At 37.0% G+C, this 16,404-nt stretch overlaps 1 protein-coding gene across 1 annotated transcript in view; it reads left to right on the top strand.

The window, feature by feature from the left end:
* The window catches only part of LOC127451501 (uncharacterized), a 36,816-nt gene extending 24,998 nt beyond the window's left edge, over positions 1–11,818 (top strand). Inside the window, exons 6-10 of the mRNA XM_051716248.1 lie at positions 3,103–3,818; positions 5,653–5,908; positions 7,595–7,836; positions 8,911–9,090; positions 9,671–11,818. Coding sequence (XP_051572208.1) covers positions 3,103–3,818; positions 5,653–5,908; positions 7,595–7,836; positions 8,911–9,090; positions 9,671–9,907 — 1,631 coding nt within the window. The 3' untranslated portion in view covers positions 9,908–11,818. The remainder of the gene's footprint in view (positions 1–3,102; positions 3,819–5,652; positions 5,909–7,594; positions 7,837–8,910; positions 9,091–9,670) is intronic.
* Positions 11,819–16,404: the final 4,586 nt, after the last annotated feature.

Below are 16,404 nucleotides of genomic sequence, written 5' to 3'. Positions count from 1 at the left end.
TTTCCACTTCTTGAAATGTCTATTTGTATCACACGATTCACACGTGATTTCCATGTATTAATTTATAGCCTAAACCTGAGCACAATGTTAAATTCCTGACCTGAATTGATGATTTCACGTCGGACATTTATATTCACATCAGCGATTAAGGTAATTATCTGGTTAAGACTTTATTCTGAAAAAAGTTTAAATGCTCCATAAAGATTTAAATGCTCCATAGAGTATTCATCTATTAGGAATATTCCCGAATGAAATCTGTTTAAAAGAGATAACTGCATATTTGCAGATGGTATATAATAGAAGTTTGATATATGCCTTTTATTGTTCGAAATTTTACAGGGAACTGTTGAGGAGAGACTGTTAGAATACCTGCTTCAGAGGAAGATATATGAACGCTCCACAGTTTGCTGGATCTGCTGAAGTTGTGTGAGGTTGATTTATTACATCTGTTTAAACGAGATATGTGCATATTTGCAGACGGTATATGATATTAGTTTTATCGATATTTGCCTTTTTATCATTAGACAAGACAGTTAAAAGTTACAGGGAACTGTTGAGGAGAGAGAGGGAGAATGAAATAGGCGAGCACTTTAACATAATGAGCTCAAACACGTCATGAGACTATGTTGCACACCGGCCTATTATTATAGTAACACGATGGCACGTAACAACAAAACAAACCATGACTGGTTGTTTATATGTCTCATTCACTTCACATGCAAGCAGGCGAGTCTCAGAGCCCTCAAGAAACAAATTAGCCAAACAGGAAAATGTATCAACCGATGGCAATTATTAAAACATTTGTGAGGTAAAGTTTGATCGGTTGTTTTTGCCAATTTAAGCAGATTACAGATTACTGGTCTGTGTTAAATATATAAAGCTATTTTTTAATATCAGCTCCTGTTTTTACCTCTACGTTGGTGTGCAGTTGACAAACTGTAGGGAAGAAGACTGATCTGCTGTGTTCTTAGAACCCTAAGGCATTTTACTGAATTAAATAGACATGTAGACATGCTTTTTTATACATGAAAACGTACAGACGTTATTGAAACTCATAATTATTATAAGACTATTATTGATGTCTTTTGATAAAAGTCATGCTCAACAGTTCACAAACTGTAGGGAAATTATAGATTTTCTTTGTTCTCATAATGCAAAAAATCTCTACTAAATCTCTTTGTAAGTCAGTAGACATACACATTTTAAAGGATTAAAATTTTCTTTTGATCGTTGATTCAGTGACTAATTTCATACAAGACACTCATTTGTCACTACCTTCTGACATCACCAGAAATGGTCACTGAATCATTAAATGGATCTGAATGAATTTTGGTGAATGTAATCAAAACCCTCGAGCCACTTGCATACATTTAATTCCCACAATGCACTAGCAGAGAGTAAAAAATTATTTTGTGCACATGCACAATTGTCATTATTGTAACTAATTAATTTATTCAGGACCAGCTTGTGCTCAGTCTTTTATTGTCATGTGTGAAACAGAAGCAAGTGCTCCACAAGATGTCCTTTATTTTTGCAGCTAATTTTGCAAAATTATGCACTTATTTTGCAATACTTGAATCTTTAAAATGCTACAAATATTAAAAGTAAATAATAAGTATATATTAATATAATACTTACTGTATATCATATTTATTAATATATACTGTAATATATTAATACTGCACTGAAAGTGTTGGGTCTGTGTGAGCCACCTACTGACAGCTGTGTCCCCCACCCCCACTTTTAAAATGACTGCTACGCCCCTGGGCTACACTGTAAAAAAGTGGTAACCTGCAATTGTTACCTCAAAGAGCTGTTTCTAGGCTGCTTGATCTAATACTTGAAGGAATATTCGGGTTCAATACAAGTTAAGCTCAGTCCACAGCATTTGTTGCATAATATTGATTACCACAAAAATAAATTTCGACCTGTCCCTCCTTTTCTTTAAAATAGCAAAGATCAAGGTTGACGCACTTACAATGGGAGTGAATGGAGCCAATTTTTGGAGGGTTTAAAGGCAGAAATATGAAGCTTATAATTTTGTAAAAGCACTTACATTAATTCGTCTGTTAAAACTCATGTATTAGTTGAGCTGTAAAGTGCTGCTGGTGAAAGGTGGTGATTTATCGGGGGGGAGGAGAACTTAAATATTGATCTGTTTCTCACCCACACCTATCATATCACTTCAGAAGATCTGGATTTAACCATTGGAGTTTTATGGATAACTTTTATTCTGCCTTTATGTGATTTTTGAAGATTCAAAGTCTGGTCACCATTCACTTGCACTGTATGGACCAAAAGCGCTAGATATTCTTCTAAAAATCTACATTGGTGTTCTGCAGAAGACAGAAAGTCACATATTTGGGATGGCATGAGGGTGAGTAAATGATGTGATTGTTTTTATTTGTGGGTGAACTATCCCTTTAAGAAAGAGTTTTGACTTGAATGAAACCACATGAAGCACATTTTAGGTTACCACTTTTCCAGTGCTCAGTGTTAAAAAATAAACAAATTCTGAGGTAACATCAAAAAAATGTAGGCCATCTAATTTATCTGGTTTTATTCAGTTCAGAAATGTTATATAATCTGAATAAATGTACCATGCAAATTAGGTTATACCAGCCAAAGTAACTGTTATGTGTTAGATCAAGTAGATCATTGAGAGAACAGTTGCAGTTTGCCACTTTGTTCTGTGTATGCCATATAAGCTCCCTTAATCAGTGCGGGTATTTTGCAGTAGCATATATGAAATCTAGCTCACATTGGTCTGACATGCGGCTTCTGTTCTCTCCACCTCCCTCGCATGTGCAGCCCACCCCTGAATGTAAAGCTACTACTCCCACCTCCTGCTGTCACCACGATAATTCTGAGATGGAGATATAGAGAGACGCGTCCTACGGATGGATATTTAATCGAAAGCACATCTGAGGACACATTATAGAGGAAAAGCTGTTGTCATTGCTCACTGCTGGTTTTGAGAGCGCTGATGAGGTCCTGAGGGTTGAAGAATTGGTTTGCTGATTTTATTATTGTGTGTTTATGTTACGCTACCTAAGGGCCAAATTTCCCAGTTATCTTTTCGTTCTTATTATTGCTGATTTTTTTCCACCGCCACCCTGAAGTTCATTGTTGTCATCTTGGCCGCCGGGATGGTGGCGTTTATCGGAGCGGTCATCTGCATCATCGCCGCGGTCCACGGTGGATCTCCACCGGTATCCGCGGCCGCTGCACAGCCCCTGGCCGACAACCAGTCTCTGTCACCGGACGCGAGCGGAAAAACGTTTTCCTCAGCACGGGCAGGACCGCTGGACGCTCTCCATGGTACTGACGCGACCAGTAGGGATAGAGGGGGACCGGAGGCGACTACCTTTTACGGTTTTACTGGGGTAGGAACCGGAGGCAGCGAACAGCAGGCCACTTACAGCAGACTAATCTGCACCCCTGTGCCCGCCGGTGAGTGCAACCCGAAAAACTTTCAGCCACAAGCGGACGACCAGTCACTGTATGCGGGACAGGACTGGGGATATCTCCGAACCACAGCCGAAGAGCTCCGGCGAACCGTCCTCCAGCAGAAAGACGAGATTCTCACGGATCAGAGAACAATACGGCAGCTAACGGGAAAGCTTTCGGAATGCGAAAGTGAGTTGAAGGGACGGAGGGTCCCGGAGCGGAGCGCGGCGCTTTCGGATACAAGAAAAGAAAACAAGGACCAACTCATGATGCGGGACGATGCGGGATCCTCAATGCTGACGACTCATGCGGTTGAGGATCTGGTGCATGCCATAACTCAAATGAAAGACCGCATTGAGAAACTGGAAGTAAGGCACAGATTATTTTTTTTTTATTCGCAACTAGTTTATGTGATAGAGGTTTCGCGGTAATCCATTTTATAAAGTAGAGATGGGACATAAGTGTCTGACCTGTTGATTAACACGTTGGGTATCATCAGGTTTACAGAAAAGTAGCAAAATATTCGTCCGCACAGAACGCGTGCTTGAGTTCCGCCTGCGCTATTTTTTAATTGTCGGTGTAGGCTAGTCTACAATTTTCTTTTTTCTTTTTTTTTTTTTTACACGAAATAGCTCAACTTTTAAAAACGCGACTTTTGGGGCCTTTGGCTACGTCCGTGGTCCGTCCGTGCTGTTTTTCAATTGTTTTTCTGTGAAAACATGCGGTAGACTGACGTATTTTACCGTTGCGCCATCGTCTCGTTGTTTTGCAGTCTCTTGCAGGAGCGTCGCGTTTTTTAGACGCCGCATCACGTTAAAAAAAAAAAAAAAAAAAAAAAAATTAGACTGTTTAATAACGCGTCTCAAGACTCCTGCGTTCTTCTCTATTCGTGGCGCTGCATCTATAGCTTTATTTAGCGCAACGATGCGTTCTGTTCCATTCCGCTGCGCTATTGCTATTCTTTAGTTCTTCAAACGCACCACCAACACAATACAAATATTTTGTCAGGTAACTAAAATGTCCATCATATGTTTACGTCTATTAAAGAACTGCTTTTATAGAAGTCAAAATATTATTTAACACATGAATCAACCTGACTAAATTAGGTTACACTGACATACATTTTAAAGTGTCCGGATAAGCTAAAAAAATTTTTTTTTCCATTTTAAGAACCTTTTATTGACTGTTTTAAATACTTATCAAACAGTGCTGCAGCTTGTGTCATTAAGTTTCTGCTCACGTTCAGTCGCGCTTGTGATTTATCGTTGTGCGCTAGCCACTCGTCCCTGATTGGGTTGCGATGGAAATATCGGCTATGTGCAGTGTTTTCATGTTTTATGATCTGACCGAAGCAGCAAATTACATCCTCATCAGCACTACCTCACTGGTTCATCTGATTAAACCTTCTAGATCTGATCTAAATCTGATCTAGACGGCAATCTAGACTTTATAAGCCTTGATGTAACGTGGGAGAGGATAAACTCCGCAATTTAGCGTTTTAAGCCTCGTTTTATATATTTTGCAGAATAATAAAAAGGTTAAATGTCAATATGTGAATGTAAATTAGGCTAGGCTATAAATGTATGTTAAAAACCAAGGATACATCAGCATGTTCCAAGAATATAACCAAAGCATGCAAGACAGCAGGGGGGGAGATTAGAAATATGACAAGCACCACTGAAACCATATTATGGACCCCTGAAGCTGTGAATGGCAGCTCTACAGTCTGGCTGGTGCAGTTCCTGTCACATAATGTCTTTGAAATCATTCATTTCCAATGCAGTACAGAGCAGAATAGAATAGAATAGAATCTGTTATCACAACAGGGGCCAATGACAATATTATGTTGGGATGCTTTTAAATTGGTCTCATTAAACATCCAGTTTCCCTCACACATAGTAATATTTGCTCTGATAACAATCCAATTCAATTATGTTTCTTTTTACATGATGCTATGTATAATGAATTTTGGTCTGGATTCAGTTTCATTCAAAATAAGAAACTGATGCAAAACATTGTGTATGAACGTAGTAATTTTGATGGTTTATTAAATTTTTTAATTGATGCATTACATTTTCACTGTCAATTTGATGCATTTCGATGATGTGCTTTTACATGCCTAATAATATTCATACTGTAAATCCACCAAAAATGCACAAATAGCAGTAAATAGCACAAATATGATTGCTATCTTTTTCACAGTTTGAAATGGCACCACCAGAATTCAATCACACAGACACAAGCTCACAGAAAACCGCAGGCGCTGTCTCTAGCACTTCACGTAAGCCAGTGGCAGCAGCACAGAAACGAGTGGAGGACCTGGAAGGAGAACTGAAGAGAAAGATAAAACTGCTGGAGGAAGAGAGAAAAGCTCTGCGCAAAGAAACACAGAAACACCAGGAGCGTATTGAATATGGACTGGATACCGTACACCAGCGAATAAGCAGCCTGGAGAAAGGTGAGCTAGAGGTCAGGTTTACTGCAGGCAGAAATATTGACTTAGAAGACTGAGTTTTTAAACAAGTAATAAGCACATATTTAGAGCAAGGATAGAGAGAGAGAGAGAGAGAGAGAGAGAGAGAGAGAGAGAGAGAGACCTGTTAGAGACCTGTTTTCCAGAGCAGAGACCTGTTTCCAGCATAAAGCCCAGGGGAAATGTTTGTGATTAGGCCTTAGGGAAATTACTGTGTGCCCAATGTGGATTTTTTCAGGTAGTAGACCTATCACTGAAAGCATTAAACCAATCATGTATGTTAAGTTTAACAATACTTGATCACAGGACTATACTTAAAGGGATCGTTCACCAAAAAATGAACATTTTCTCATCATTTACTCACCCTGATGCCATCCCATATGTTTATGCCTTTCTTTCTCCTGCAGAACACAAACAAACATTTTTAGAAGAGCTCTGTTGGTCCTTACAATACAAGTGAATGGTGACCAGACCTTTTAAGGTCCAAAAATCACATATAGGCCACATAAAAGTAATCCATAAGACTCCAGTGGTTAAATCCATATCTTCAGAAGCAATATGATAAGTGTGGGTAAGAAACAGATCAATATTTAAGTCCTTTTTTACTATAAATCTCCACTTTCACTTTTAAAATGTGAAAGAATTTGAAAGTGAAAGTGGAGATTTATAGTAAAAAAGGACTTAAATATTGATCTGTTTCTCACCCACACTTATCATATCACTTCTGAAGATATGGATTTAACCACAGGAGTCTTATGGATTACTTGTATGTGAACTTTATTTTATTTTTGGACCTTAAAATGTCTGGTCACCATTCACTTGCACTGTATGGACCTAGAGAGCTGAGATATTCTTCTAAAAATCTTTGTTTGTGTTCAGCAGGAGAAAGAAAGTCATACACATCTGGGATGGCATCAGGGTGAGTAAATGATGAGAGAATTTTCATTTTTGGGTGAACTATCCCTTTAAGCATGGAGAACACAACAGTGTATTTGATAAGATGTACTGTTTTGGGTACAGTACAACTTAAGCACTATTGATAGCATACAGTCGATTCCCACAGACAACCATTTTTTACTCATATCCCAGTTTGTAAAAACAAACCAACAGTAATAAAGTTGACAGAAATGAATTTGCAATGTAAGTCTGTAGGAAGGCATTCCGAAGCAGCTTGTACAATCTTTTTATATGTGGACATTTTCAATCTATTTTATATTTGTTATAACTGTAAAGTTGTCTAAAACATCCTCTTAGTGGTGGGACTACTATTCTAGGCGAATTAACTTCTAGTAAAGCGTTACAACAGTAATTCCTGTAGGTGGATTTTTCTCTATGTAAATAGTCTCTTTCTGGTATCCTTGTATGTACCATGCGAAATTAAAAATGTTTTCTGACTTTACATGGTCATGACATGAGTGTAAATATGCAGCATGTACAGGATTACATGCAAACTAATATACATACACTTTGCACAGACAGGTTAGTAAGGTTAGGAAGGTTAGTGTTTGCAGCACAATAGTCTAATGTTAACACATATAATATTTAAATCTTGTGGCTATACTTTCTAAATACTGTGTATTTTAATGTTTATCCTAGTGCAATACATTGCCCCATTGACTTCCATTGTAAGTTCATCACTGAACATATTCTCACATAATTTCTTTCTCTAAGGTCTGTCTGAGAACAAGTTTTCAGAGGGTTACAGGCTCTCATTTCCCATACGAAGCAGCTCCATGTATGCCATTGTAAAGCAGGAAATCCCACCCCTTCACGCTCTGACTGTCTGCATGTGGCTCAAGCCTGCCAAGAGCATCATGGGAACAGCCGTTTCATATGCCGTATCTGATCAGAGCCATGAGTTTGTGCTACAGCAGTTGGTTCATGGACCCATCGAACTTGTAATTAATAATGAGGTAGAGCATTACAACATAACTGATCACTGACTTCACTCAGATATATAATGGGACATAATGTCTCCTTTAATGGTTGATAGGCACCATTGTATTTAGCTTTAAAGGTGTCATGACATGAGGAATCAAATTTTCCTTGATGTTCTGATATATATAGGTCATTGTACTTTAAAAACATCACTCTGCAAAAAAAAAAACCAAAAAAAAAAACCCAAAAAAAAAAAAATATATATATATATATTTATATATATGTATATACAACTTTTGAAACTAAGCTGCCAAAACGACCCGTTCTCTACTTCTGCACATTGTGATGTCACACTGTGGTAGAAATTTGAATCTGACCACCTCCACAACAACACATAAACACCTACTTTACCTTATCACTTCCATAGCACGCCCAGTAGTGGTGAGTAATTAGATGGCAAGTAGAGAGAGCAGGTCAGTCAGGAGCAGAGAGCCAGTTATAACAATGGGCATTTACTGTCAAGTCTTAAAGGAGAAACAGCACCAAAACTGAATGTTTCTGACTGAGGGTCAGAATGAGGGTGGAAAATTATCATGTTTTACAAATATATGACTCTGTGTGTGTGTGTGTGTGTGTGTGTGTGTGTGTGTGTGTGTGTGTGTGTGTGTGTGCAACAAGCTTTACTTATGTAATAAGTGAACCTCGAAAAACATATATATATAAAAAAAAAAAAAAAAGACAAATCATGACCCCTTTAAATTTGATCAGCTTGCATCCTTTTTTATTGTCTACGCTTTTAAAAATGTTTTGGTAAAAAATAAACCGATTCTGTCAGTTTGACCTTTGACAGTGCTCGTACTGTGTGCTAAAGCAATCAAATTGTTTCGCCCTTGTTCCCAGTGTGTTCAGCTTTTCAGTGATGTAATATTTGATAGTAAGATAATCTCTGCTGCTTTCTCTCAAAATAACAGCTTCAACCTAGGCTCTTACAGGGTCTTAACTATGCAAGCATGTGGACCTCAGGGCTTCACATATGCTGCTCTCAGCTGAAAACATACTGTTGAATTTGATAAACTGTAATTCAGAGTCTTTATTCTTCCATTCTCTAGGTAGCACTGTTGCCCCTGAACTTGACAGTGGGCAGATGGCAGCATATGTGTGTGAGCTGGAACCGGTGGTCTGGAGCGTGGCATGCCTACTTAAGGGGCAAGCAAAAGAGTGAAGGAAATGACCTGGCAACACGGCACACCATTCGACCAGGAGGAACTCTCATACTCGGCCAAGAACAAGTACGGAAGACTTTGGCTGTTACAGTAATACAGTTTGCCACATTAATAGGGTGGTAGGTCAAGATGTGCAGCATTTGGGGTTTACACAATATGAAAAAATAAACATTAACACAAATTTAGGCTAAACTAAGATCTGTTTAATATACCTGATTGTAATCTGAGCAACAAGAAAAAACACACACAGATGGATGAACGGACGGATGGATGGATGGTCAGAAGGAGGGATGGATGGGTAGGTAGGTGGATGGATAAAGGATGGATGTAGAAGATAGATAGATAGATAGATAGATAGATAGTAAGTGGATGGATGGATGGACAGATGACGGATGGGTCGGTAGGTAGGTGGATGGTTAGATAAAGGATGGATGTAGATAGATAGATAGATAGTAAGTGGATGGATGGATGGACAGATGGACGGATGGGTAGGTAGGTAGGTGGATGGTTAGATAAAGGATGGATGTAGATGATAGATAGATAGATAGATAGATAGATATATAGATAGATAGATAGATAGATAGATAGATAATCTATCGTTGGAGCATCTATTTAAAATCTGATTACTATTTCCTGTCTCCTGCAGAGCTCGATGGGTGGTCTTTATTTTGAGGCATCGCGGGTTCTGGTCGGAGAACTGTCCCAGTTTAACATGTGGGATCGCCCGCTTTCACACTCAGAGATCTCTGCTCTTGCCCACTGCAGCCCAGGCATGCTGGGTAATGTAGTGCCCTGGACCAGCCGAGAGGTTGAGGTTTTCGGAGAGGTCACCAAGCAACCAGCCGATCACTGCGACCACCACAACACAGTGATGGGCTCCTGATGAGGAGTCATTTAAGGGTGTTCGTGGAACTTGAAAGGTGATATTTCACAGAATGACCAAGCTGCTCTTTTCTATACAATTAGTACACAGCACTTGGGAAAGGGAACTTGGGCTGTTGAGTTGGTCTATATGCTTCGTGCACTGTATACAAAGTCTTCTGAAGCCACATACTGTAATAGTATTGTCTGAGGAACAGACCAAAATGTAGGTAATTATTTATTGATAACCTTTACACATTCAACAAAATATCTCCTTTTGTGTTCAATAGAAGAAAGTCATACAGGTTTAGAATGAGTAAATGATAACATAATTTTCATTTATTGAGTGAACTGTTGCTTTAAACAAGTGTTTGAAAAACATTTAAATAAGCTTACATTTTATTTAAATAAACAAATTTTTTCATAGATACTTTTAGTCTTGCTTGTTATGTGTCTGAGGGGCAAACATCACTTAAAACACATGATGAGGGATCTTTAGACTCAGTGCATGGTGAAAGTATAATTTTGTTTTTGTTTTTCCACAGTTCAAATCAAATATTTGCATACTTGAGATTCGTTATTCTTTCTACCATGTAGTTGCTTTTAATTCCTTTTGAGAGAAACACCCGCAAACAGCTGGGAATCATCTCACTGTGTTGGTTATCAGTCTGCTGTTTTTATAGCTTGTTTTTATATGTTTGATCTTTTATTCTTTCTTTTTTTTAAATTTTTTTTTTAATTTTTTTTTTAAATACTTGAATCATGCTGTTTCTATGGTGATCACTCCAATAGACTGGATCCTATTGGTCAAGCTGGCCCCAGTTGAATTCTCCTCCATCTAAAACCTTTTTACATCACATCAAAATCACACTCAATTAGGATGAACAAAGAGGGAAGGGGGCTTAATGGTAACAGTTTAAGGATGACATCTGGCTAAACGAATAAGTCAGCAATATTTGTATTAATAGACATAAACATTTAAAGCCATGGTTTTAAAAACCCTTTACAACGTGGCATCTACAATAGCACGTGTTGTTTTTTAACATAAATCTGCAAATATCTACAGACATACAAATATCTTCTCATGCTGAGAAAGAAGCAAATATATATAGATTTATACAAAAATCTACTGAACAAAATATTATTTGTAAAATAAGCTAACAATATTCCATATAATGAATTTTTAATATTTATTTGTGTATTCCACAATGCATCTCTATGTAAATGTGAATGCTTATGTAAACTGCATCACACCTGTAATACACTGTATTGTACTTTATGTGGATTATACTCAATGTATTGTGTATGTAATATACAGCAGGCTGGACATTGCCTGTTTTGGTGGCCTTGCCAAGTAAAGATCCAAATATGGGGATGTTTTTATCATAGCATACATAACTTAAATTATGGATGTGGAAACATTTTTGTAAATGTTAGAGTTGTTTAATAGGCATGAAGTTTAAGACCATAACCTCACATGGTTGGGAATTGAGTTAACTTGTTTCTGAAAGAATTTTTTAGTACTGAATTTCCCTTTGCTTTTCACTCTGATGTAAAGTTTATTTGCTCTTGTTAGTGCAGTTTGCATTTCAATGGTCATTTGGTGATGGTTTTATTCTCTTTACATGAACAAACTTTATACCATATTCACAATTATTTTTATTTTATTTATTTAATTTTTTTTTTTACAAAGAATTGATAATGAAAGCCAATTTATTTGAATGACAATGTTTTGAATGCTGGAACAAGTTATTTTTTGTTTTTGCCTGATCATTTTCTACACTCGTTTTACTCGTTTATATTTTTCAAAATTGTTCTTCTCTTCTGGAATTTCTTACTTTCTTGCATCCTGTCTCTGTCTTTGTCTGTATTGAAATGGAGACCAAACGTGTTAAAATCTAAACTTACCATGAGAATTAAAATATATTGCACAACGAAAGTTGACTCTTTCGTTACTTTCTTTTTCCCTCAGATTAATAAGAGTTAGCAAAGAGTTTTTCCCTAGAAAGATCGCAACTTCTTTGCATGTACATGTCAGCTGAAAGCAAGGTACTGTATCCATGGGAATCACTTTGTTTTAAAAAGCGGTGTGGACTGTCAGGAAGTGGCAAAACTCATGAATATTAATTAGGTTATGTGGGTATATTATGTCAAATAATCTTTTACTATTTTAAAAATGTCATTCAACACCACTGATAATAGCCACAACGAGCACTCATATTATAACATTACAAATAACAAACTTCATCACTGGAACACCACTTATTATAACACACACGAAATGCAATGAAAACTCATGCTCAAGAACTGGAGATGTTTCTTCAGCATTAGACACTTACTTGATGAAAGCTATTTCAAAAAGTGGCAGAGACAAAAATAAAAAAATACATTGGCAAAGTCCAAAAGTGGCAGGGACATGTCCCACCCGTCCCACACATAAATTATGCCTTTGACTGTATCCATCCAAATCTGCTCTTCCTTTGTTCCTCTAATGAATGTTGCTGGGGGGGGAAAGCTTAAACAAGTCTTACTGGTCTCAGCTAGTCTCCCTGGTCTTTATGGTCTGTTTGCTAGTTTTAGACAGTGGTGAAAAAAGTACTAAATGTCCATACTTAAGTAAAAGTACAGATACCACACAAATTTATAACTTAAGTAAAAGTATTTTATTTTTTTTCTAGTGAAAAACAAAACAAAAAGCCTATCTAGGGACTTGAGATGCAAATTACCATGTGCTATAATCCATCTGTTTTTTGTTGTTGTTGTTGTTGTTGTGTTTTTTTTGTTTGTTTTTTTGCTGAAATTATGTTCTTGTGCTGTCCCTATGCAAATAAATAAATAATCAAAAATAAATTAATAGTTCAGTATACAATAAGCTAATGGTTTATGTGGATTAGGACTGGGCATTTAAATGGACATTAGCTGTATAAAATATAATTAATTCAAACAATTATAACAATAATTTTATTATGTGTAAATTCAACATATTTACTTATTCTGTCCATAAGCAATTCTGAGTTGAAGCTACCCCTTTTAAAAAACAATTAGCTACACAACAAGCTATTAACAATAGGGCCTAATAACATGGAAGTATTATCTTTATTACAAAATATAATTATCAGTATTAAACAGCATTTGAACAGATACACCAGTGTGTAAATAAATGTAAAAACGTTCATGTCAATAAATTAATCGAAAACAGTGGTGAACAACAGCATTTAACGAAATATTCAGCAACAAAAAATAAGTGAAATAATGCATAGGGTGTTCTGCATGAAACTCAGATGAATCGCCCTTTAATACGGTTCATGTTCATGAGTCCTCCGAACAAACTGATTCACTAAAATGCTTCATATGAGAGGGAGAGGGCAGTTTAGGAAAGATTCATATACATGTATTGTCCAAACGAACCGATTCACTGAAATGAATCAGACTTCTTAAAGATTCATATGAAAGAGCCGTTTAAATCAAATTCAAATAAATAAATAAAAAAACTTTATTGTATATCACCTAATGATAGAAAATTGTCTTAGGTTATCAGTCTTCTTGAACAGTGTACACATAAACAATTGCTTCCGGGACATTTTGCGAATGGAATTTTATTTTTCCAGGATAGACGGCCAAAAACCGGGACGATCCCAGGAAAACATGGATTGGTGGCAAATCGACATGAGCTCTCTTTACAGCACACGCAGGCGTAGGTACATATGTGAGTTTCAAAGTAGCTGAGACACAGCGAGCGGGTACCAAATTGAGTCAATACGGCACCCGGTTTTTCATTCATCATTATCTATGAATAAAGCAAAATCATGTAGTGGTAAACACTTACTTTAATCATCCACAGCCTCTTAGAAGAGTCCTCGTATTCTGTGGCTTATATACAATGATGAATACATGTACATAGTTGGGGTTAACTGCATCTTTGGAAGTGTTTAGATCAGCATGCCTCACTGGTCTGACACACACTGATCAAACACACTGCGCTCTGTTTATCAGCTGCTCTCTGCTCTCTTTTCACAAATAATGAAACAAACTTTTTTTAATCCATGTAACGATTAACGAGAGGATCTGTATCAGATTAAAAAGTATTTGTTTGGCTAAAAATTGTAGCGAAGTAAAAGTAAAAGTTGCAACAAATTCCAGTACTCAAGAAAGTACCCTTTTTGAAAAAGCTACATAAGTACAGTTACAAAGTTTTTGTACTTCATTACTTTACACCATTGGTTTTAGAGATGTTTTGGGCATTTGGCAGCTGGTCAGACTGGAAGAACAGCTAAGATCAGAAACTTTACATTAAAGTTTGACTTCGGTTAGACTGTGTTGAAGCACATGAAACACAAATATCCATGTTGTGAGAGAAAGAGACAATAAAATGGTTTCCCAAGAGGATGACTGGCCGTTTATTGTTAATAGGCTATTAGAATTGTTAAATGTGCTGTTGTATGTCCCCTCTGCTGTGCACCATTTCTGTTTATTGTTTTATTGGATTATTTAAAGATGCAATATGTAAAAATGTTCATGTAATATTCGCCCATTTTTTGCCAATGTGTGAACGGCTTGTAACGCAACTTAAAAAATGAGCCCTTCCCGGACTTCCTACGTTGCCTATTAAAGCCTGTAGACTGATTTTCATGCGAAGGGAGCGGGTCGCATTTGCCGGGAAAATCCAAAGGATGTGACGTTTATGCGTGCTCCCGAGAGCCTTGCCTCAGTAATCACTTCTCTTCTGCGTCAACAGACAGTCTGCAACACTAGGTAACCTAGGTAACTAGGTAAGGTTAACTTAGAGATGGAATCCAGCAAACGTCTGGCTCCCAGCACAACATCAACTCCTACACAAACTCAGAGTAAGCCAGAAAACAAAAACATTTATCTACTGAATCCCATCTGGCTAAGCGGGAACGTGATTGTGGTCGAGTGATAACTACAGTGAATATCAGCAGGGCATTTGATTCCTGAAGGGACCTTTGTTCGGTTTTGGGGATCAAAACTGACTCTGAATTGGCGTTCTTCTTATTGGACAGGTAAGCTTACATAACTGCAAAGCATGTAAACTATAGTGCCATAAGGATTGATCTGTGTAATTTTAGCTTAACTATAATAACACATGAAATGAATGCTAGATAATGTCTAAGATAATGCAAAAAGCTCCATTCATTAGTGTAATGTAACTTGATTATACAGAAAATATATACAATCAATTATTATAAAACAATAATGCATCAATATATCAAAATGACAGTGTGATGGAATCACATCAATACTGAATTGTGTCAACATATTTATAATGTACAGTCTATTTTATAAACAGCTACTGTCATCATCCACCAAATTTAGCTAACAGCTATTGATAAAGCTGGCTAGCTAGCTAACGCCGACATAGGCTATGGTATAACTGCAGTCAATGTATCATGCAAAGAAAAGTGATTACTTCAAACTACACTCTCACTGTAAAAGGGTTCCAGGAATAAGGAAGGGAGCAGGAAGCGGGGTGGCAGTCCAGGTAAGTCAAGTTTTAATGGACTGTCAGCTTCACAACTGTATGTGCACTTCAGCTTCGCACTTTGGGTTTCTTTGTTCCCGATTCTCTCTGACTCTCCGCGTTCTCGGCAGACTTTTCAAGCCTGTCTCCGTTGTCACTGTAATGAGACACAGGTGTTTAGTGTTAACAATCACCAGGAGATGGTCCTTACCGCTTCCTCTCTCTCCAGTGACAGACACATGACCACGTCCCGCTCCACACTCGCATAGTCAGACCTGTATCCATACTTTGTTTTAGCCCTGTTCCAGCACTGGAGAGTCAAATATAATATACAGTCTCAAAGTTTGTAGTAAAATAATCATAACTGTGTAATTTTAATTATGCTACCTCATCTGTCATCATGATGCCGGTGAATCACGTTGTCTCTTTGTACGTTATGTCATTGTTTTGGTCGATGCTTGCTCGCTCGTGTCCCTATGGAGTGTGTGCACAAGCACAAGCACAAGTGACAGGCAGCTGGCTGCAGTTCACTTAACGGCCACTGGTGTCATTAATAACAAGGGTTTTCATCTAAAACTATTTTTGTAAGTCATTAATAAGTTCTTAACTGTTCATACATGTAAAAAAAATGATATTTTGGGCATGTTAACTAACAAATATATAAACAACAAATAAAAAGTTATTAATTAATCTGCCTTTTTTTTTATAAGAAAATTTAAATAAATAATACAATTTCAAAATATACATTAACTACAGCAAAACCAGTGTGATACAATATTTCTGTGAAATTTGATCTAAATATAACATACTATATCATTTATAATAACATCTAATGTGAGAATTACTAGTTATCTGAATGAATTTCCTGTTACTCATTACTGCTCAGTACAACTTGGTGGTCAAAAGTTATGAAACCAACATATTCTTTTTCAACTAAACATTATCAAAACAACTGTACAACTCAAGTATACAACATCCATACTTCTTATTATGTTTTTAAGCTAAATCTATTCTATTTATTTGCATAAGCTGCTGAATAT

The sequence above is a fragment of the Myxocyprinus asiaticus genome, chromosome 14, assembly GCF_019703515.2.
Source record: "Myxocyprinus asiaticus isolate MX2 ecotype Aquarium Trade chromosome 14, UBuf_Myxa_2, whole genome shotgun sequence".
NCBI lineage: Eukaryota > Metazoa > Chordata > Actinopteri > Cypriniformes > Catostomidae > Myxocyprinus > Myxocyprinus asiaticus.
The sequence above is the reverse complement of the archived record's forward strand: the minus strand, read 5'-3'. Positions and strand labels throughout refer to the sequence as shown.